General features: G+C 42.4%; 1 protein-coding gene across 1 annotated transcript in view; it reads right to left on the minus strand.

Annotated features, from left to right (window-relative positions):
• STK32B (serine/threonine kinase 32B) overlaps nucleotides 1–17,643 on the minus strand; it is a 189,760-nt gene extending 172,117 nt beyond the window's left edge. The window contains exon 1 of the mRNA XM_086611681.1: nucleotides 17,568–17,643. Within this exon, the coding sequence (XP_086467807.1) occupies nucleotides 17,568–17,643 (76 nt within the window). The remainder of the gene's footprint in view (nucleotides 1–17,567) is intronic.
• Nucleotides 17,644–22,243: the final 4,600 nt, after the last annotated feature.

Genomic DNA, 22,243 nt, shown 5'->3' on the forward strand with positions numbered 1-22,243 from the left:
AATAAAACATAAATCCCTTCGGTTGAGAAAAGAGGGTTATAGAATCATAGAATCATAGAATGGTTTAGGTTGGAAGGGACCTCAAAGATCATCTAGTTCCAACCCCCCTGCCATGGGCAGGGAAATCCTCCACTACAACAGGTTGCCCAAAGCCTCATCCAACCTGGCCTTGAACACCTCTAGGGACGTGCTTCTGATTGACCATGTTGCTTATCTACGAATGAACTGACAAAAAGAATCTCTGAAATCTATTGCAAGGTTGACAGGTATGTCCAACAGAAAAGATAGTCCTTGAGAAAATGTATTGCTAAAATACAGAAAGTCTAAATTCCACTTTAACTGTGATAGACTTCCCTGTGAGATCAGGAAACACATAATAGACTACAAAGCATCTTTTTCAGCTAGAATGTGGGAATATTCACCTCCCTCAGAGTTACTATGAGAATAACCTCATTAATAACTGAACTGGAAGGCTCTCTGAGGGAGGTTGCTATGGGAATAAAATGTCAAATTTCAGTGGACCAGACTGTTTTCTCCTACAATAAAATTTACCAGAGTGATCTCAGGTGAAAGAAAATTATTTAAATGAAGTTACCAACAAAATCCTCAGTGAGACATCAGTCAATCTTATCCACTTGGTGGCCTCTATAGTGCCAAACAGGCCAGGGGAAGCTAAGAAACCTCTTTGCTTTAGGCTTCTTTGGGTGGTGGCTCCGAGACCACTGTTCTTGCAGAGCGAGATTTAAGAAGGTAAGTCTTGGTGCTATAATAATGAGAGGTTAGGGAGCCATGCAAACAAGATTTTACTCAAACACTTAGAAAAAGTATGAGTTGCTCTCCTCTTTTTCTTCTAAATTCAGATCCCAAGAGATGAGGAGTCCATCTCCAAAACTGGATCTGGAAGAACTCTCTTCTATTTTTAACCACAACTGCAAATGAAACACTGGAGGCAAATGAGGACACTAAAGGGTCAGAAAGATTCACATTTCAATTTGGATTGCCTCCTACTTAGTGTTTTTAAACCTAACCCATCCCATGGGCTTCAAATGATGAATGCCTGAAGTGCAGAGCAGTAGACTTGTTTTTCATTTCTCTTTGTAAGATTAAAGCTCATGAGTTTGATAGCAGCAATGTTCCCTCAGGAAAAACCTTTCAAAAGAAGCAGGAAAATCTGTGGGTTATAAATGTGGCTGTCCAGGTCTGGTTTATAGCTGAGAGTCAGAGAATAGTATCAAAATTGAAAAATTTCAAGAACATTTGAGGATCATTTCTGAAGATGCCCAGGCATTTGTGTCTCATGGCTCTTCCTCACCAAAAAAGTCACAAATATCAATGCAAAAAATAACCTGTATCTCTCGGGCCTCTGAGGGCACTAATTGGCCTTGCTGGCCATGACCAGCTTTCCCTGCCCCACCACCACCCACGGGCTCAGGAGTCCCATTGCAGCTCAGGTCTGGATCAGGCTGCTATGAGATGAGAAAGAGCCATGAGGAGCATGGTAGGGACCTGCCACGCTTTGCTGAGCTGCACTTCACATCAGTCCTCAGCCGAGCTAGATTGTAAGTACACCTATGCCTGGCCATGCACCTCAACTACCCTCTTGGACCCTTGGCTTTCCTCACTTGCTATCACTGACCTGCTCTGCTCTCCTAGCTTGGGGACAGAGTTACAGCCTGGGCAATGGCTTTACAGCAGCAGGACCCAACTGCAGGTAGCAAGGTTGCACAGCAGCAGCTAAGGGTAGTATGAGGACTGGAAACAGGAAAAGCTGCCTCTCATTATGGGCAAAGGCAGTGCTTAATTAAATTAGCAGCACAAATAGTGTGTACATTTAGGTGCTGGTCCTCCAGAATATAAGAGTTAATGAAAATTTCAAGTATTCCATTACTGCCTGGCCACAAAGAAGCAGGTCAGAGTTCAAAAGAAGCTAGAAGCCTCTTATACCAGGCAGATTTCCATCGAGTATTTAAATAAAAGAAACAACTTACTTTTAAGAGAGTTGACCTCCTTCTTTAACCCCATCCTTAACCCACCCATAGTTATCTATCCTCCGCAATTAAATGACTTTCACTATGTATTTCACCATTCAAGTCGCATCTTACTCACAGGTCTCGTAAATTTTTAAAACTAACATCTAATTGTAAAAAAATAAAACCTGTTTTAGGGATGGAACCCCAAATCCAAGCCTCTGAGATTTCAGAGGGACTGATCTGAATCTAGATTTACAGTTCTGATTTTTTGAGACATCACAAGCCAAAACATGGCTGGTTCTTGATTCTAGCTAGAATTCTTCTGTTTCACTCTGTGAATCATTCAATTTCATAAGAATCACTTCTGCCATTTTAGAGTAAAAACAGATATCCCAAAGGTTTTTTCATATAAATGTTCAAGATGAAACTTTTGTTGATGCAACATGATCAATTTTTCCCAACTTCAGCTGAAGCAATAGCCTAAGTTATTAGTTAATATTGAAATACCTTTCTATTGTGATATTTCACTTTTTGTGACTGTTTTCCTTCAGGATGTGTAGAAAGGTTAGAAAAAAGACCTGATAGTAATAGCTATATTTAATTCATAAAGAATTTCAGTGCAGTTCAAATTTATTCATCTCAAGGTTTACAGATAAATATTTAATGATGGAATTGGTAGTTTTCGTACTGAGACTGAAAAAGATGGATTGACTGCTGTACATGCAATGGCCATGTAACTGTAGAAGTTTTTTTATTTGGAGCTGATGACTTATTCTCGGATCATTGCACTGCCTACCTCTGGGAAGTTCTTCCAGTGAGGAAGTAAAGGTAGTTTCAGCCTTATAAAAGTATGCTTATTTACACACTGCAAGTAATTACACCAAAGCTGATAGGACCATGCATTGCTGAAAACAGTAAATATTAATGAGAAAATCAGGACCTTTGCCTTATCTATCAACTGCTAAGACTAGGAGTGAAACATGAAAGATTTAAAGCAAAACACAGATACACTCACAAAACAAAACGAATCCACTTCATCTCCATTCCTAGGCTTTCACGTCAGCTGGCACAGAGCTGACCGAGGGAAGGAGAAGGACTTCAGACCAACAACAGTATCCAGGTTATGGCTGGAGTTGACATTAGCAGCAGAATCACAGAATCACAGAATGTTAGGGATTGGAAGGGACCTCAAAGGATCATCTAGTCCAATCCCCCCGCCAGAGCAGGACCGCCTAGATCAGATCACATAAGAACACGTCCAGGCGGGTTTTGAACATCTCCAGAGAAGGAGACTCCACAACCTCTCTGGGCAGCCTGTTCCAGTGTTCTGTTACCCTTACTGGGAAGAAGTTCTTCCTCATGTTTAAGTGGAAACTCCTGTGTTCCAGCTTATATCCATTTCCCCTTGTCCTATCATTGGATGCCAGTGAGAAGAGTCTGGTTCCATCCTCATGGCAGTCACTCTTTACATATTTATAAACATTAATGAGGTCCCCCCTCAGTCTCCTCCAAGCTAAAGAGACCCAGCTCCCTCAGCCTTTCCTCATAAGCGAGATGTTCCACTCCCTTAATCATCTTTGTGACGCTGCGCTGGACTCTCTCAAGCAGTTCCTTGTCCTTCTTGAACTGAGGGGCCCAGAACTGGACACAATATTCCAGATGCGGCCTCACCAGGGCAGAGTAGATGGGGAGGAGAACGTCTCTTGATCTACTAACCACACCTCTTCTGATACACCTCAGGATGCCATTGGCCTTCTTGGCCACAAGGGCACATTGCTGGCTCATGGTCATCCTGCTGTACACCATGACCCTCAGGTCCCTTTCCCCTGAGCTGCTCACCAACAGTTCAGTCCCCAACTTGTACTGGTACATGGGATTGTTCTTACCCAGATGCAAGACTCTACACTTGCCCTTGTTGTATTTCATTAAATTTCTCCCCGCCCAACTCTCCAGTCTGTCCAGGTCTCTCTGCATGGCAGCACAGCCTTCAGGTGTGTCAGCCACTCCTCCCAGTTTAGTATCATCAGCAAACTTGCTGACCGTGCACTCTATTCCCTCATCCAAGTCATTGATGAATATGTTGAACAATACTGGTCCCAGTACCAATCCTTGAGGGACTCCACTGGATACAGGCCTCCAACTGGACTCTGTCCCATTGACCACTACTCTCTGGCAATAGACTCTCTAAGCCACAGCTTAACTTGTCAAGATTTAGCTTATATCACCATATAACAGGAACAAATGAAAAAAGATTCATTTAATATAGAGGGTAGGTAGGTAGCTGACAGATATTAATGGAAAGAACATAACTTCTAATTTTAACAGCAGAAGTTATTAGCTGCAAAGCACAAACAAATAGTGAACTGCAGAGGATAAAATTGCTCAATGTAGCAGAAGGTTTGTTAGTCTTAATGCCTGAAACATTTGGTGGTATTAAATGTGCTTACACCAATTCTGTATAATCACAGAAATAGAATCTCAAATAAGTTTAATTATGTTAGATGTTAGACAAAAATAATTAACATTGGTGACTCAGTTCTAGAGTTCCCTACCACATACACTGGATTTGTTTTGACGGGAGTAATGTACGTGTAAAAATGTCTATGTATGTATAGAGAGAAAGAGAGAGAGAGAACTATTCTCTAAACATACATGTTTATCTGTATTAATACATAACACATAATGTCTGTATTATATGTTTTTTACTAGGATAAAATGATAAATTGACAGTTCAGAGCTTCCTCTGGCTGTTTATGAAAAGAATATTAAACAGCCTTGGTTTCTTCACATTACAGAATAGAAAACCTTCAAAATAGCGAAAGAAAGAGTTTATTTCCCACCCCCAGGTCTATCTTTTTTTGTGGTTGTTTGTTTTTCAGTGTTAATCAACAAATGCAGGTGGGAAAGGACTGGAAATCAGCTTAATATCACTAAAAACTAGAAGGAACATATTGAATATGACGGTAGTCAGCAGTCTTTCCTGAATGATTGTTATGGTTTGATGGGGGGGGGGGAGGTCCGGATGGCAGAAGCTGCCCATCACACCGGACTCCCATCCCCCTCGGGGCTTGAGCCAATCGGCGCCTCTGCCAATTGCCCTATTTACGTCGGACAAAGGAACCGGAAAGGTGTGCTTTTGCCCAGGAGCAAGGAGACAGGACAGGGGCCTGACGGAGACACTTGTGGAACTTGGGGAGAGCCCCGCTCCCGGGGTGCCCACCAGGCCGAGTTCACCCAGAAAAGACTGAGATCTGAGAGAAACAGCCACACCGACACTAAGGTCAGTGAAGATGGGACGGAACAACGTGTGCCACAGCTGAGTCCCCCTTGCCAGCAGCCCCTCTGCAACCAGCCCTCGGTGGAGCAAGCAGAGACCCAGTCGCAGCCCGTGGAGGAGCCACGTCGAGAAGAGATGCCAGAGCCTGAGTACGGTAGGCATCTAGCATTCGTGGGATGACACCCTCCGATGGGGAGGTGCTTTGTTAAAGGAGATGCCTGAGCCTGAGACTATTGTGAATCATGGGCACGGGTCAAGGCGCATTTACGCATCTAAGTCTGTATGACGACCCACGCCTGAGCAAGTGGCAACAACTCCCTAAGAACCCGAGACTGTGGTAAAGCCCGCACTTGGGGCAATCCGATGGGGTAAGGATTTGCCTCCTGCAGGTGGGACCTCACGCCTTCTCGTGAGTAGGGGATCCACTGGAGCAAGGGACAATGCTGTAAGGACTCCTTCTCCTTTAAGAGAAGCGGCAGTAACAACTTGGAATGAACTGACCTGCACTCCCCCATTCCCTGCCCCCTGCGCCGCTGGGGGGAGGAGGTAGAGCCGGGAAGAAAAGGCAAAGGAGGGGAGTGGTGTTGTTTTTAAAACCTGGCCTTGTTTTCTTGTTATCCTCTCAAGTAACCATTTTTGTTTGCTTTTCTCTTTGTAGGTAGCTGTTAATAAATAGTTTTGCTTTAAGAAAACTGAGCCTCTTTTGCCCGGGACCGTGGTTGGTGAGTGCTGCTCTGTTCCTGTCTCGACCCTCAGCTCTTTTATTACATTTTCTCCTCTCCATTTTACGGGAGTGGGAGAGCTGCGTGGGGTTTAGTTGCCAGATCAGCCTAACTCACAACAATGGTCTGCTGGGCTGTAGTTTTTTTTTCCAAAGTAGCACTGCAAGAGGTTCTTTGCAACATCTAGGATATCCTATCACTTGAAACATCAGGATGTCATTGATCCATATATGTCTGTGGTTCAAAAGATGTATATGATGCATCTAGCAGAGGAAGGCTAGGAAGCTGAGAACTGATCCTGTAGTTACTTATTAGCATTTGTATGGCCGGGGAAGCATTCAAAATTCTTTGCATCTCAGATGAGAAAACTGAATGCCACAAGCAGTATCTTTCCTCTGTAAGGTACAGCAACTGCACTGAAAGGGTCACTTTCTATTAATGTAGTTAAAATCCATGCCTGTGCTCCCTCCGACACCTGTGAGATAAGACTGATGGCTTCTGGCTTAGAAGAACCAAAGGTCTGAAGTCAGGGCAGCACTCAGCGTAAGTGCTTGAAACCACTGAAAACATAGCATTTCTTCACTGCCGCGTATTACTTAATCTTTTCTAAACAGCAGGCATAACCTCTCCTCCCTCTCAGAAAAGCCTTATGAAACCCCTTTCAGAGAGAAGATGCTATCCTAGCAACAGCTAGAATTTATCTAGCCACCATACCAGCACGTCCTGCCTCCCACAGCCAACGTTTACAACTACTCAGGCAGCCGTTCTTTAGCTGCTCTCTTCTCCCCTTCATCAGTAGAGAGCTCCCTAACTCCAAATGAACAAGGATTGTTTTCTGCTTAAAGCTTGGATCACTGGGAAAAGTCCTCTACCCTATGACTCTTTTCCAGCAAAATCTCCCAAGGCTTAGTGATATTTTTGTTTAGCAGAAGATCAATAAATCCTGCAAGAAAGTCTTTCAACACTGAGGTTTTTGAGATGAATTTCACACTAAAAATGTATTTCTCTTTCTAAGGTGTTTTTATCTGCTGTTATTATTTGCACCATAAAGCAATCTAGTTAATAGTTTAGCTTAAAAACTTAAGCAAAAGACTTCAAAGGCATGTCACTGGGCTGGAAAAGAGTTGGATATAATGGCATCATTGGTCTACTGTTGCTGAAAAACCACGTCAGGGATGGGTAGAGAAGAATCTCATGAAGCTTTAAAAGACTCCTGGTTAGTCTTTTCCTTCCATTATATCCAAACCAACCTCGGTAAAGGCTAACTTTGTTTTACAACAATGCCCTGCACATAAGATTGTGCAGTTACTTCTGTAGTTTTCATGGGCTAAAACAGTCAAATGTGAAGCCGGACATAAAATAATAACTTTTTTCTACTTCTCAGAAAGGATCTTTGGATTAGCCCTTGTTCTTTGACTTCAAGCTCTATGCAGCAAATCAGTGCCTAAGGTGTGGTATTGCACAAAAAGAGTTTGCAGGCTTTACAGCTTGGGCAAAGACTTACCTAAACTGAACCCCAGAAGGCATAAATACGATCTTTGTAACATAATGTGAAAATAGTCCAAGGGGAAGTGGAGAATGGTTTCAGAAATATGTGAAGGACACCGAGGAGGGTAATGGTGATTTTGTGATTGTGTTACATCTCCTTTTCAACAGGGTGGCTAAGAACAGTTTTCATCGCTCAGCAAGGGAGGCAGAATGATATCAGAAGAAAATAATAATTACTGGAAGGATTAACTCAGTTTGCATTTTTAGATCTTAAATAAGGAACAGCAGGTGCTCCCTTATCACTGGAAAAGTAGGAAAAAGCAGGAAAATATTTTTTTTTCTATTGCATTATATTACCTTGTAGTATATTTCTTAATACAACAGTCTTTCTTACACAGAACAATGTCAGTAATACAATGATAAAGCCAGTGCTCTATTTCATTCATTATCAAACCGAGCTAAAAATGACAGGGCAGAAAAGTGCATCAGCTGTAGAACTTATCTAAAAGTTTCCAAACTTCAAAGAAATCGAATTAAAATATTTAAAAAAAAAAAAAAAAAAAAAAGGAAAGAGGAAATAAACTCAAAAAGTAAGAAAATATTGCCAGATAGAAGTATGCAGCTAAAAAGCACAGATTTAATCACAATACTTTGTCAGGTTCTGGTAGGTGAGGAACCTGAAAGGGAAAGCCTGGTAGTACTCACCAGGAAAGAAACAGATGCCTTCGTTCTTTTCTCCAGAAATTTATGTTTTGTAAAGGTATAGTATCTAGTACTAGTATCTATCAAAAAAAAACTTTGCACAGAGGAAGTACAATAAAAACCCATCTAGTATATTAGATAAAGAGTAAGAAAGAACTTGAAGTGTACAGTGTGTTGTACTGTATACACATGATGTATCGTTTATACAGCATAATGTTCATTTCTAAGAGTTTAAAATTAAGTCAAAGGATGTTCCATGAAATATTGCATAAAGAGAATCAGTTCAAGGTCCTGAAAAATGTGTTAACACTCAACCTTCTCTTGTACTGAGAAGGTGTAGGCAGCTTGGGTCCTATCAGTATTCATCTGCAGATACTGTGTGATATGAACAGGCATTTCTGATAATGGAAGTAGTCTCCTGGGATCAAATGACCAACAAAAGCCACTGCTATTCTTCAAAACAGTTAATGTGTTAGAGACTGAATCCCAGAGAGTAAACCAGCTTTGTTCTTCTTTAACCAAAGGAGAAAAAAATCACAGCATTTACTTGTCCTGTTTTTGCAAACACCCTGTATTTGTTATTCATGTCAAATTGCGATTGAGTCCAAGGAAACTCTGAATATGATTTACTTGAGAAAACAGCATTTATTGCTAGCACAAGTTTTTGATCTTTGCAGAATAATAATCTTTTACTTTTTCCTGTTGCAGGGAAGCTTACATATACGCACAAATACAGCGCTCACAAGTACAACAGCAAATTCAGCAACAGCTCAACATAGGCTTACATTAGGCAGTAAGGGATGTAGTTTAAGGTAAACTATTTAAATAGTTCATGAAATTAAGAAGTGTGCTCGAGAGAAATCAAGTCCTCGACGTGCACGCTTCTTACCACCACTGCTCTTCCCCCTCCAGAAAGTCCTTGCCTCTCCTGCTAAGTTTGGTGAGTAAGTCCCCTACTTTTTGTCCCTTCCCCTCACATGTTTGACCATGACAGGGTACTGTGGAGCCCCACTACCAGGCTGAACTTGAAGTTGTCCTTTTCCTCTGAATATACTCTCAGGAACTTTTTCCTTGTATTCATTGATCTCAGTAGCAACCTTTTCTCTTCCACACCTTTTCCACCATCTCAGAATTAGCTCACTCCAGCTAAGTCAAAATACTGTGAAACCAGTAAAATTAATTTGACTTTATTTTCCTCTTTTCTGCCCTTCAGTGCTTGGTCCCAGGTGTCACTACCCACCAGGTTTTGCATCAGGAAGGTTTCTGTTTCTGCTTTCCCAGCCTTGCTGTTTAATGAGGAAACCATAAAAAAGCAAGAGTCTTGTGCTTGGCCATAAAAACCCCTGACTTCTTCATTCTTATGCCCACATTCAGAAGAAACTGTACAAAGACAGTCCTGGTAGGATAGGACCTGCTTTCTTTGAGTATCTATGAGCAAGATCATAATTCTTTACTATTTTTTCTTCCAAAGATTTTCTCAGTCATTTTCTAATTCAGTCAGATACAACATTTGATTACAGGCCAAACTTCCTCCATTCACTGGGCAGCATGTCAGTCAAGGTTCACAAAAAAATACATCCCCTCATTACTGCTGGTTTTGTAACCCACATCCACACATCCGCATCAAGGAGTTCTGCCACTTTGATGCCAGATGCTATCAATGACTCAATGGATGTCATACCAGAGCCTAATAGGAGGAGATAGACCTGTTCCCTCTTGTTCTATGGGAAGGTGTTAGAGTGGGCTGAGTGCAACCAACCTCATGATCTCCCTGGCACAAGTAAAAGACTGATCTTTTGAATTCTACTGTATGCGAAGCCAATATTGAGGAGTAGAGTCAGTTTAATATTTCTGTACATTTGAACACCATTTGTGTGTGAGAAAACCAAGCATTTACTTTTCAGTGTGCTGCTTCTTCCATCATTCGGCTTCTCCAATCCTGCAGATCCCAGCTCTCTGAAAGCCTACTCTTTTGGCACAGAAAACCACAGCAGCACAGCTGAAGGAGCAGAGCCTAGCCTTACCTTTTCACTGCAAGAAACGTCTGTGGGCAGAGATGGGAGACAATTTATGGGTTTGTAAAGGAGTGACTGCAAAAGCAATGGTGTTGAGATTTAGACAATAATCTTGTTTTCTCACAGTTTATTTCACATTCAGAGTTTTCTCTGATTTTGGATAGGAGTCTCTAAGCTTATCTTGCTTGATGCTTGGTTAGCTTTGAATTGTTCACACTTAGTGATCCAAAAAGCCTATCTTGACATTCAGGCACACTACATAATACATATAACAACATGGGTATAATGTTAGCTCTCCTGAGCAGTGACACTTCGTAGATAACAAGACCCCAAGACATTCCTTAACATTCTTAGAGGTAGATGTCATGCCAACCACTTGTGTAAATTCTGGAAGGCTACAAAAGCAGCAGCAAAGACTTACATGATGCCTTTGTTTAAGATAGAAGTCCTGACAAGGATGCTTCCACCAAAGCAGAAAAATAAATCTTGGAATTGCAAAAAATGTATTTAGGAAAGATCTCAAAAATTCATCTTCTTCATTTCTAAGTCATTGCTGGCAAAGATTTTGTTGAATCTGGATTATGGTAAAGTACAACTCGAAAGAGTCTAGGTTCTAATCCTGACAGAGTGAGATAAATCAGATATTGCACAGGACAGTCAAACAGGGGAACAGAGATGCAGCTCATTTGACCGAGCAAAAGCTAAGATGGAAGCCCCAGATCCATTCTGCTTTTCTTTAGAGTTCCCTGTAGAAAAAGGAAATCCATGATCTAGTACTAAACTTCACCTATAATTATCACTTAGTGCCTGAAAATGTCCACATCATTCTTGTACCTTGTACCAAAGCTTGAAGAAGACTGAGGCAGGAAGATAATGCCTGATGGTGGTTGCAATGCCATGATATTCCTTCTGCACCTCCTTTGGCACAGACCATGCAAACTCTTGACAACAATTTGGCAGCCGGTATCTCTGTGACTGCCTGGAATAATCATATTGCTCTTCCGTGCTCTCCTTTCTGTCTATATTCTCCTACTCTCTCATACCATGCTGTAACTGCAAGCTCAACACTGATCACTATTTTGTTCTGTGTTTGTACAGACACTAGCATCAGGGTTTCTGAGATGTATTGCACTACACATCATGATGACTTCATGTCTAAAGTTCAATAAACGGAAAATAAAACTGTATATAACTCAACATGGTCATAAAACAAAAAATAAAACTCCAATCGTCTGGATCTTATTTATCTGCAACCTTGATATCCAACATAAAATAATGCCTTCATCAGCTGTGTTTTATCCATTTTTTTGACACAGAACTGCCTTAGAGCATTTTCAAGTCACAACATGGCATTCCTACACAATCCAGTTCTAAACGGGAATTGGAACCTTCATCTTAACAATGGAAAAATTAAAATGCTACATAACCCACCATAGAAATTGCATGAACAAACCAAATATCCAGCAGAAACATTAATCCCACCCTATATTTGTTACTTTCACTAACAAGAGGTATTTTGATTCTAAACCCTTTATTTAACTGTTCTGCAGGGCTGTACTTTATGAAACAATTAGTTTGAAAAGAGTATGTTATTAGCCTTGCGATTCGAGCCCTTTGCAGTTGGTATATGGCTGCCTCAGATGTTACCCATCGCAGCTTTGTGGCGGCAGGCCGACGAGCGCTGTCATATCACTGGCAATAACTGGACACTGCACACTCTATTTTGAATCTGACTCATTTTGACATTTAACCATTGGTTTAAACTCATTTCGAGTGAAACCCTTGTGTGTCATTTTTCCCTATGTCACTTTTATAGATCTGCAGTTTCCACCGCGCTTTATATGAACTCAGCCATTTAGCTGAATTTAGCTACCTTAATCCATATTAATTGCAGGCCTTTTTGTTAGGATTTGTATCTATTTTTTATGCCGTTAGTACAAGATGGTCTTTTTGGCTGCTGGTCATTTAATAACAACTTTTTATGCAACTCACCAACAACTTCAAACTCTTCATTTAAGCTGAAGGCTTAAATTAAATTTAACTCCATTGTACTAAACTATTTCTGCAACACTCAGCTGTGCAAGATCAATGCATTTTTCTGGTTAGCCACTGCATCCACATAGTTTAACGCCTGCTTGGATTCACTTCTTGCATTCACAACAGTAGCAGCACCTCAGCACAAGACCTTTTCTCTGCACAGAGATTCAAACTTGCTGTGCTGCACGACACCCGAACAAACCGTTCATTGCTGCTGGGAGACAGCGGTTTGGTACAGGTGTATCAGCCCCTCATGTCTGAGGGCCAGAAAGTGATTAGGTGTTCAGGAATGCTGCTGAAGCACTGTGCCACAGGACCCCGTGATGATGCAGAGTACATTCATATCCTGACAGTGTGTTTTCTGCTGATACAAACTGCGTTTCCATCATCACCAGGCTATAAGTTAGCCTGAAGGCTTAAAGGAAGAGAGTTAGAGGAGAGGTAGAAATCAATTTTAAGTTACAACTTCAAATTTAAAGTTTAACTCCAGAGGACGGATGCTATATTCTCTAGTACATAATATTTCCATTGAGCTCTGTAGTTATGACACTACAGTGGAATGAAGCCTTATGACTCAGGCAAAGCAGTGAGACTTCAGCGCTTACTTGAAGTTGAGTAGATACACAAGCACTACACTGCATCAGGGACTGGCCATGTAGAAATAAGCCAAGCCGTGTTGCTGTGCCTCATTTCTCTTATGCAAGACTAAAGCACTGAGGCACAGCATGTCACACTGACACCCACAAATGAGTGTTCAAGCTCTATAGCTTCAGGATGCTCAGTGAAAGGTTCTTTGGAAATGCATATCTGCTTTAAATGTAAAGTCATGTACTGTAAAAATAAAAATAAGCTCTTAAAAAGTTTGATGCACTTGTTTCTAAAAGTAACTGTAGCAAACTGACTTTTTAAGTCCCAAATAAGCAAATACAACTGCCATATCAGTTCACAGGACCAACTTCCAGCCTCTAACACTTCTGTTTCTTATCCTTTCCTCTGTGTTTTCCACCACAGAATGGGTAAATAGGTGTTATCACTATCTGGTAGTAGCAATATCTTCCCTGAGCTAGTTCATTTCTAAATTACTCTTTTCTACTATTTCACTTTCACATGTTAAATATCATTGAAGTTTTAATAGAGCATGGTCAGGCAAACCCAGCATGAAAAGTACTCTTTACTTTACTGTTTACATAAGTAACAAATATGTTAGCTATTGCTAACATATTTGTTACTTATGATATTTACTGAGAATTTGCAAATAATGTTTACCAATGGTGAAGATTCCCCTCACTCTTCTATTGCCATTCTTGTGAACTTATTGCTCTTTCTGAAGAGCTGAACATGAGGAAAAATGTACTCCTTCACTCTCCTGACATTAGTACCAGATACACATATTCAGGAGAAGATAGTTGTTACAAGAATAGGAAATATTCAGGGTAAAGAGAGTCAACATTCCTTTGCTTCAGCAGTATTAACCAAAATGAAACTGTTTTCCTTTTACCTGAGCGCTGAATTGACTACACAATTAATGCAGTATCTAGCTTGAAAACACTTTCTAAATGTCTGAAAAAATGTTACAGTTCCGCTCCATTAAAGTGTCTAGCTTTGATTAGAGATTGTGATGTTGCTACACCAGACCTGGTTGTCTATCCAACCTATACAGCAGTAAAAGACAAGAAATGAAACATATTTTTTCATTGAGCTTCTTTAGCCAGAGTATAAACTCTAGGCAAACAAAAGACTCTGTTCACTGGGTTTTCCTAGATCTTGTGTTCTAACCTAGGCTAAGAATTAAAAATGAGACAAATACAACATGAGTGCACCAGAAGTTGTTTACACAAAAGTAACCAGATACTTTTCCTTGATGCAAAACTTATTTTGTAGATGGTAGAGTTGGCTCAGATTTAGTTTTTCTCCATTTCATTGAAGTGATATAAAATAAAGTCTAAGCAAAGCTGAACAAGGTGTGGATTAACCCGCAAAACGCAAGGTGGGTATCACAGGAAAAAATGTTATTTTGAAATGAGAATTGGGAGGCTGATGGGAGTTAACAGCAAAGAAGATGAAGTCTGGAAATAATCTAGCTGAATACTTACACAAAATATTCAATGGACTTGATAACTGGCATGGAGTTGATGAGAGCGGTGATAATACCATGCATTGGTAAAGTAACGGAGAATCAGAGCATCACAAAGAAAGGAGTGATAAACTTTGAGACTATGAATAATAGAAATGGACTGAAATGTAGTCATGCAAAATGCAAGGTAATGCACATAGGAACACCAGACATTTTGACTGTAGATTGGAGCTCATCAGAACAGGGCACTGGTGAACTAACATCACAGGATGGCCAAGCCATCCACATGATAAATCAATGGAAAGGGCTTATGTAGTCATAGGCTCTACCAGTAGAGATCAGGAAGTATTGTTTCCAGCTCAAGGTCCTGGTGAAAACTTGCCTGCAATTCTGCATATAATTTGGGTTCTCTGTGTGCAACCAGGACAAGTTCAAACGCATGCAGGTGGGGGGCACAGGAGATGAAAATACAGTGGCAATAAGAGAAAATTAGAAGAGATTTTCTTAAAAAACGAAGAGTGAGAGGGGACATTTTTGCTGTCTATCAAGGCACTGGAGTAATCATGGAGGGTGGAGAGCTCTTTAAGCTAACAAAAAAAGTTGAAATAAACATAAATTTTATAAATAGGTTAAGAATCATTTAATCAGGAAACCAGATGTTTCTAACCATTCAAAGAGTGACGTTCTGGAAGATCCTTTTAACAAAAATAGAACATAGAGAACAAATATAGCTAGTTTTAAAATGGTATGTATTACGGCCTTTAAAAAGATCAATGTATGATAACGATGTGCTATGCTGTCTGCGATAACTGGGGATTTACAGAATGCAGTCTGGAAGGCTGGACTGATTTTTTATTATTGTAAGCATGGTGGGGAGTCTACATACAACCTATAGCTTTTAGATCTACTCAATGGATCAACACTTATTCTCACTAGACAGAAAGCATGAGTGGTCACTCTAGAGCAGATACTCTATAGGCTTGTCAGGCAGTACCCAGGTGCTCTTCATGTACTATTTCTGTATATTCCTTTGTTAAGTGTTACACTAAGTAACTTTTTCTATGATCTAAAAAGTGACAATAAATGGTTTTAAATATCTTCTTCCAAAATTCATATTTTATTCTACATCCATCATTAACACATACAAACATATGACAATACTTTTTTCTGTTTGTTTCCTCATTTTAAGAGGCAGCTGTGACATTACACATGGTACACTAAATAGCTGAGTTTCTATTATGCCTACGTATTCATATACAACTCATTTATTCCAGTTCTCTTTGAATTGATAAGCATTGTCATTCTTGAGCAAAATTACATCATATCAACAAACAAATCTACCTTCTCTTTTGCTTCTATTTTTTTTAAATTTCATGTTGAGTCCAATATTGTGGAAAACAGTGACTCTTGTAGCTACTAGTGGGAATATGAAATACAGCTTGATTTTGGATTAAACCTTCTAAGATACATTTTCAAAGAAGAGATCTTTTCCTATATTGTTGAAGTACTTGGGAAAATTCCATCCTGAATAATAGTTTGTAAGTAGCATAGGAAATAGGTTATTGTTTCAAAAGCAATGATGTAAAAAAAAACAGAACACAAAAAAAAAAAAGAGGCAAAGAATAAATAATGACCTAACAGAAATCCATAAATACTTTATGTGCTTTTTTTAATAGGTATTAATAATGGTTGCATACAGAATTTTTTTCCTGAGGGAAAGAAAATCAGTGGCACGAAGTCTTCTCTGCAGTAATTTACTGTTGAACCTTGTTCATTTTGTTCAAAAACTGACCACAGCCTTGTATCATGGGAAAAAAAAAATGGTAATAATTCATGGAAACTGCTAACTCAAGAGATGCCAATCAAGTCTTACAAAGGCAAAAGCATTTTTTACCTCAGGGTGTCTAGACAAGATTAACACTATGCTTTCACTCTTGGGTATTTCTTGGTGAGTTACCTCGAGGTTTACAAGGCTAATTGTGCACGATCAAGATTTTACCTGGGAGGGGGAGGTGCGGGGGGGACAGTTCTTTCTCTCTCACTTGTTTACATAGCATAACCTATGGTAAATGACTGAAATTTTATATCAATACAAGAAAATCACAACTATTGCACTGCAATAAACAAATAGCAAATAATCTGTCCCATTCTCCGCACAAACAATGGAGTCTTGCAAACCAAACCTCATGAAATATCTCCTCAAGCTTTGTCAAGGAACACGGAATGATAATGGTGTCTTAAATGCAAGTAGATGTGTATTCACCCTTTTGAGCACTTTAAATGCATTTAATATATTTTCTCCCTATTAGCAAAACTATACAAATATCTCCATGTGTCCTGAACACATACAGAAAAGCACACATGGTTTTGATTTGTTATGAACCTCAGAAAGCCAAAACAATGTGATAGTCTATTGAGGCACAATCACCTCCTAATAAAATATATTGGGAACCTCTGGGAAAGGAATATACTCAAAATTAGGCAACCATCGTCCAGATAGGGAACAACCATCTACCCCACCGGTAACATTAAAAAACATTTCTAGTGATAATATACAAATATCTGCTTCCTAACGGAGCTGTGTTCTCTTTGCTTCAAAAGCTAAAATGATTGTAACTGAAATGCATTCACATAATTTCAGCTAAAAATGGTCTACATATGCAAAGGACATGGGAACACATAAATAGTGAAGAAGCACCGTATTTCACGGAAACTTTTCCATTGGCTTCCAAAAACTTTACGAGGTACACTTTCTTATGACATATTGTCCAGGCAGGGAGAAAAATCTCAGAGTAACAGAACAAGCTAAAAAAAAAGTTTCGGAAAGTAAAGGTGATGGAAGAAGTATTCCGCCTGGGAGAGACATCACCATTTAAAATGGGCAGGCGGGCAAAGAGTCAACTATAAACGAAAACGAAAAGTGGGCATCCATCTCCAAAGCAATGCCCGTTCATAAACGCCTGTATGAAGTTACCTGCCATGTGCTTAAAACCCGAGGGACGGCGTGCTCGACTTCGGAGGAGCTCGGCTAAAAGCAAATACCCGCGCCACCGGTCCGAACGGCTAAACAAAGGTGGGCTTTCCCTCCTCCTTCCCCGGGGGGCTCACTCCACGGCAGACAGCCGGCTGGAGGACCCGTTCCGAACCGCTGCCCGGAGGGAGCGGGGCGAGGCGGGCGCTGCCGACGCCTGCCCGGGGCGGGGGGCGCCGCCCGCGGCCGCGGGGAGCGGCGGGGAGCGGCGGGACGCGCGGGCGCGGTACCTCGGACAGCTCCGCACTCACCGTCCTCGTTCTCGTCGAAGACGGGCGCCCTGTGGGAGTGGCCGCCCCCCATGTTAGTCCGCGGGCGGCTCCGCATCCCCCGCCGCCAGCATCCCGCGGGGCGCGCCGGCACGCACCCCGGAGCCGGGGCAGCTGCCTGCCCGCCGCCGCCTCCTCCTCCCGAGCCCCAGCCCCAGCCCCAGCCGGGCCCTGCCGGGGGAGCCTTCGCAGGGCTAGGAGTCACCCTGCGACATGAAAGCGATCCGTCTGCCCCTGGCAGAGACCGCTGCTCGCTGGCGCGCACCGACTTGGCCAGTCTCTCATCGCGGAGGGGCAGGGGAGGGAGGGAGGGAGGGAGGGAGGGAGGGAGGGAGGGAGGGGAGGGAGGGAGGGGTGGAAAGAGGGAGGGAGGGGAGAAGGGAGGGAGGGACGGAGGGAGGGAGGAGGCGGAGGTCCTGCTGCTGGTGCCTTTTGGTAAGCGGTAAAAGCTGGATCTACCTGGATCCTCGCGGATCCTCCCTCCGCTTTTCCTCCTTCCAGACCTCCGCTGGCGAGCGCGGAGCCCCCGCTCCTGCCCCGGCAGCGATGTCGGCACCCGCGCCCTGCGCTGCCCGGTGGGGGGGGACAGAGATTGCCCCTGCCGCCCGGCGGTGCTGGCTGGCACTGGCAGCTGAGGGCTCCCGGGACCCGAAGCGGGTGAGAGCCTGGGAGGGTAGGGACCGCCTTGGGTCGAGATGATTATTTTTTTTGCGCCTCCCGACTCGGGGTTCGCCTCCGGCAGCGCGGAGGGACCGAACTTCGCGGAGTTGGCAAAGGGGAAAAGGAAGAAAAAGAGAGCCATCCCCTCCCGTGTCCCTTCCCGCCGGGCGCCCCCGGAGCGCGGGGAGCCATACCCCAGGGCGGCGGGGGCGCCGCCGGGGCGGGGCGGGGCGGGGCGGAGCGCCCGGGCCGGCCCTATACCGCCACCTGCCGGCGGGATGGGGATGTCCCGGGGCGGGAGGGAGGGGGCGGCTTTGGGATTGTCCTTCTGGATGTGTAGTAAATACATACCTCTATGTGTGTGTATTATATATATATAAATACATGTATATCAACGTATGTATCTTGAAATGACTCTACTGTAGAAGTCCATTAGGGAAAACTACCCAAACCAATAAGGTATAACATGAACCAGCTGCTCTATAGCGAGTCGTGAGGTCTTCTTAGAGTTTCTGTTGATATTTATATGCAGAAATAGCTGTCTCGCTCCCTTCCAAAACTGCCACTGTTAGCAACTTTTGAGGTGAAGTAGAAACAATTACTTGTGAAACTTCCTCCAAAGGGAAACAAGTGAAAAAAAAAAACCAAATATGTATCTACATCATTATTGTATCCACGTCAAAGTTTGTACAGTTCCTGCAGGGGTAACTTGCAGATGATAAATCAAATGGAAGCTGCATTTTTAGCTTCTCCACCATTACAAGGGAAGAAGAGGTAGAAGGAGACATGGATTTGACAAACAGACCACTCGGTGGATAAGGAATTGGCTGAATGGTCGCACTCAAAGAGCTGCGGTCAACAGCTCAATGTCCAAGTGGAGGCCAGTGATGAGTGGTGTCCCTCAGGGGTCAGTACTGGGGCTGGTGCTGTTTAACGCCTTTGTTGGCAACATGGAGAGTGGGATCAAGTGCACTTGCAGCAAGTTTGCTGATGACACCAAGATGTGTGGTGTGGTCAATACACTGGAGGTAAGGGATGCCATACAGAGGGACCTTGGCAGGCTTAAGAGGTGGACCTATGTGAACCTCATGAAGTTCAATAAGGCCAAGTGCAAGGTCCTGCACATGGGTCGAGGCAATTCCAAGCACAAGTACAGGCTGGGTGGAGAATGGATTGAGAGCAGCCCTGAGAAGAAGGGTTCAGGGTTGCTGATAGATTAAAAGCTCCACATGAGCTGGGCAATGTGTGCTGGCAGCCCAGAAAGCCAACCGTATCCTGGGCTGCATCAAAAGAAGCGTGGCCAGCAGGTCAAGGGAGGTGATTCTGCCCCTCTACTCTGCTCTCATGAGACCCCACCTGGAATACTGCTTTCAGCTTTGGGGGCCCCAACATAAGAAGGACATGGAGCTGTTGGGGCAGGTCCAGAGGAGGGCAGAAAGATGATACAAGGGCTGGAGCACCTCTCCTGTGAAGACAGGCTGAGAGAGTCGGAGCTGTTCAGCCTGGAGAAGAGAAGGCTCCGGGCACACCTTCTATCAGCCTTCCAGTACCTAAAGGGGGCCTACAAGAAAGCTGGAGAGGGACTTTTTGCAAGAGCATGTAGTGATAGGACAAAGGGCAATGGATTTACACTGAAAGAGGGGAGATTTTGATTAGATATAAGGATATATATCTAATATATGTCCTCACCACTCTGAGGGTGGTGAGGCACTGGAACAGGTTGCCCTGAGAAATTGTGGATGCCTCACCCCTGGAGGTGTTCAAGGCCGGGTTGGATGGGGCTTTGAGCAACCTTATCTAGTGGAAGGTGTCCCTGTCCATGGCAGAGGGGTTAGAACTAGATGATCTTTGAGGTCCCTTCCAACCCAAACCAGTCTATGATTCCATGAATAGGAGCCTGAAGCTAAGGTATATATGTATTTTCATATGTATGGGCAGAAAGACTCTAATGTTCTCCTATAATAGCTACCACCCTTCTTTCAGTATGGCTATTTAGAAAATCTCCAAAACAAATTCTTCATAAAGTAGGAGAACTTTCAGTCTCTTTGCTCATGATTTTTACCTGCCTTAGTTACTCACATTGTCTTTGAACCCAATGTATTCCTGTTATAACCTTTCAGGAAATCGTTGATTAGAATTGAATACAGTGGGTAAGACCCCGTGCTGCGTGGCTGAGAGCTCAGAGCCTGCAGCACCTACAAACCCAGAGAGCTGATAAATTCAGACACGATGATATTTTTCCATAAGTAGACATGGACAGATTGTATCACCTGCTGATATCCTTTACTTAAATTATTTAGTTTGTCACTATTTACATGTGAAAGCATTTGCAAAATAGGGAAGCTTTCAAAATGTTGACCCATGACTATTCATCTCAAGTGTAGTCTGGAAAGCATCACTTGCTCTTTGTTATTCTTCTGTTTATTACTCATCCATTCAAAGATTTAGTCATCCAGTCAAAAGCAGAAGCAATATCATGTTACTGAGGTTTTGTTCCTTCGGTTAGAAAACAGCAGTAGCATATAGGAATCATTGCCTTTCAGATTTCTTTTGGGTTAACTGGCCAACAGGGTGCTTTATGTTAATCCGTTTCTTTTTGCATTAGCAAAGGAAAACTGCACTTACAGTTTAACACATTTCAGCTGATAAGAGTTACCTTCTACCTGAGCTAAGGGCTTACATCGTGTTAATGTAAATGCTTCGATTCATGTGAAAGTATTTTAAAGTGACCTTCCAAATAATGAGAAGGAGAATTAGTTTGCCAGTAAACCCCCAGGCTGATCATTTTACACACAACCATAGCATACAGACATGGGGTGAGCAGGAGAAGTTTGGGATTGCTTTGCATGCAGAATATACAAATTCATAAAAAATTACTCAAAGCTGTCTCCAAGAGTTACTCCATTTCTTTTTTATATCTGACTTCCTCCATGTAGACCAGAAGTCTAACAAGTCTTCTGAGATGTCTTTCATGATTTCATATGACAAGCCCCGCCACAAACCAAAACAGTTCTAACAATTTACGAAGTAATGAGTTGTCTCTGTTCATGTATCAAGAGAAGCGTGGTCAGCAGGTCAAGAGAGGTGATTCTCCCCCTTTACTCTGCTCTTGCGAGACCCCACCTCGATTACTGTGTCCAGTTCTGGTGTCCCCACCATAAGAGAGACATAGATTTGTTGGAGCGTGTTCAGAGGAGGGCCACAAAGATGATCCAAGGGCTGGAGCACCTCTGCTACTAGGACAGGTTGCGGGAGCTGTGATTGTTCAGCCTTGAAAAGAGAAGACTTCGGGGAGACCTAATAGCTGCCTTCCAATACCTGAAGGGAACCAACAGGAAGGCTGAGGAGGGACTTTTTACAAGAGTGTCCACTGATAGAACAAGGGGAAATGGGTTTAAGTTGAAGGAGAACAGATTTAGATTAGATTTTAGGAAGAAATTCTTCAGTACGAGGGTGGTGAGACTTTGGAATAAATTTCCCAGAGAAGTTGTGGATGCCCCCTCCCTGGAGGTGTTCAAGGCCAGGTTGGATGGAGCCTTGAGTAGCCTGATCTAGTTGAGAGGCATCACTGCCCATGACAGGGAGGCTGGATTAGATGATCTCTAAGGTCCTTTCCAGCCTATGCCGTTCTATGATTCTATGATTAATTAGTCAGTCCTACTGGACTCACACGACTTTTTGGCTCCTATATGGATTATCATAGCTTTTCCATTAATTTGTCCTTGGTTTGTGAAAACTCCTGGCTGATGTTTAAACATCAGCATAGCTAGAAGGTTAAGACAAACTGCATGCTGTGTTAATGTGAGATATGAAAAATTAACATCTATTAATAAAGTATTGATGAACTATTCACTCATGATTTATTGATTGATAACATTGTATTCCTCTGTAACTCTTGCACTTGAATAGTGACACACATTATCCTTCACAGTCATTTTCTATATAAATACACCAAAAAATGATTGTTTGACAAGAATTTTTGGGTTTGCTGTTCTGAA

The sequence above is a fragment of the Tauraco erythrolophus genome, chromosome 5, assembly GCF_009769465.1.
Source record: "Tauraco erythrolophus isolate bTauEry1 chromosome 5, bTauEry1.pri, whole genome shotgun sequence".
In the NCBI taxonomy this organism is placed as follows: domain Eukaryota; kingdom Metazoa; phylum Chordata; class Aves; order Musophagiformes; family Musophagidae; genus Tauraco; species Tauraco erythrolophus.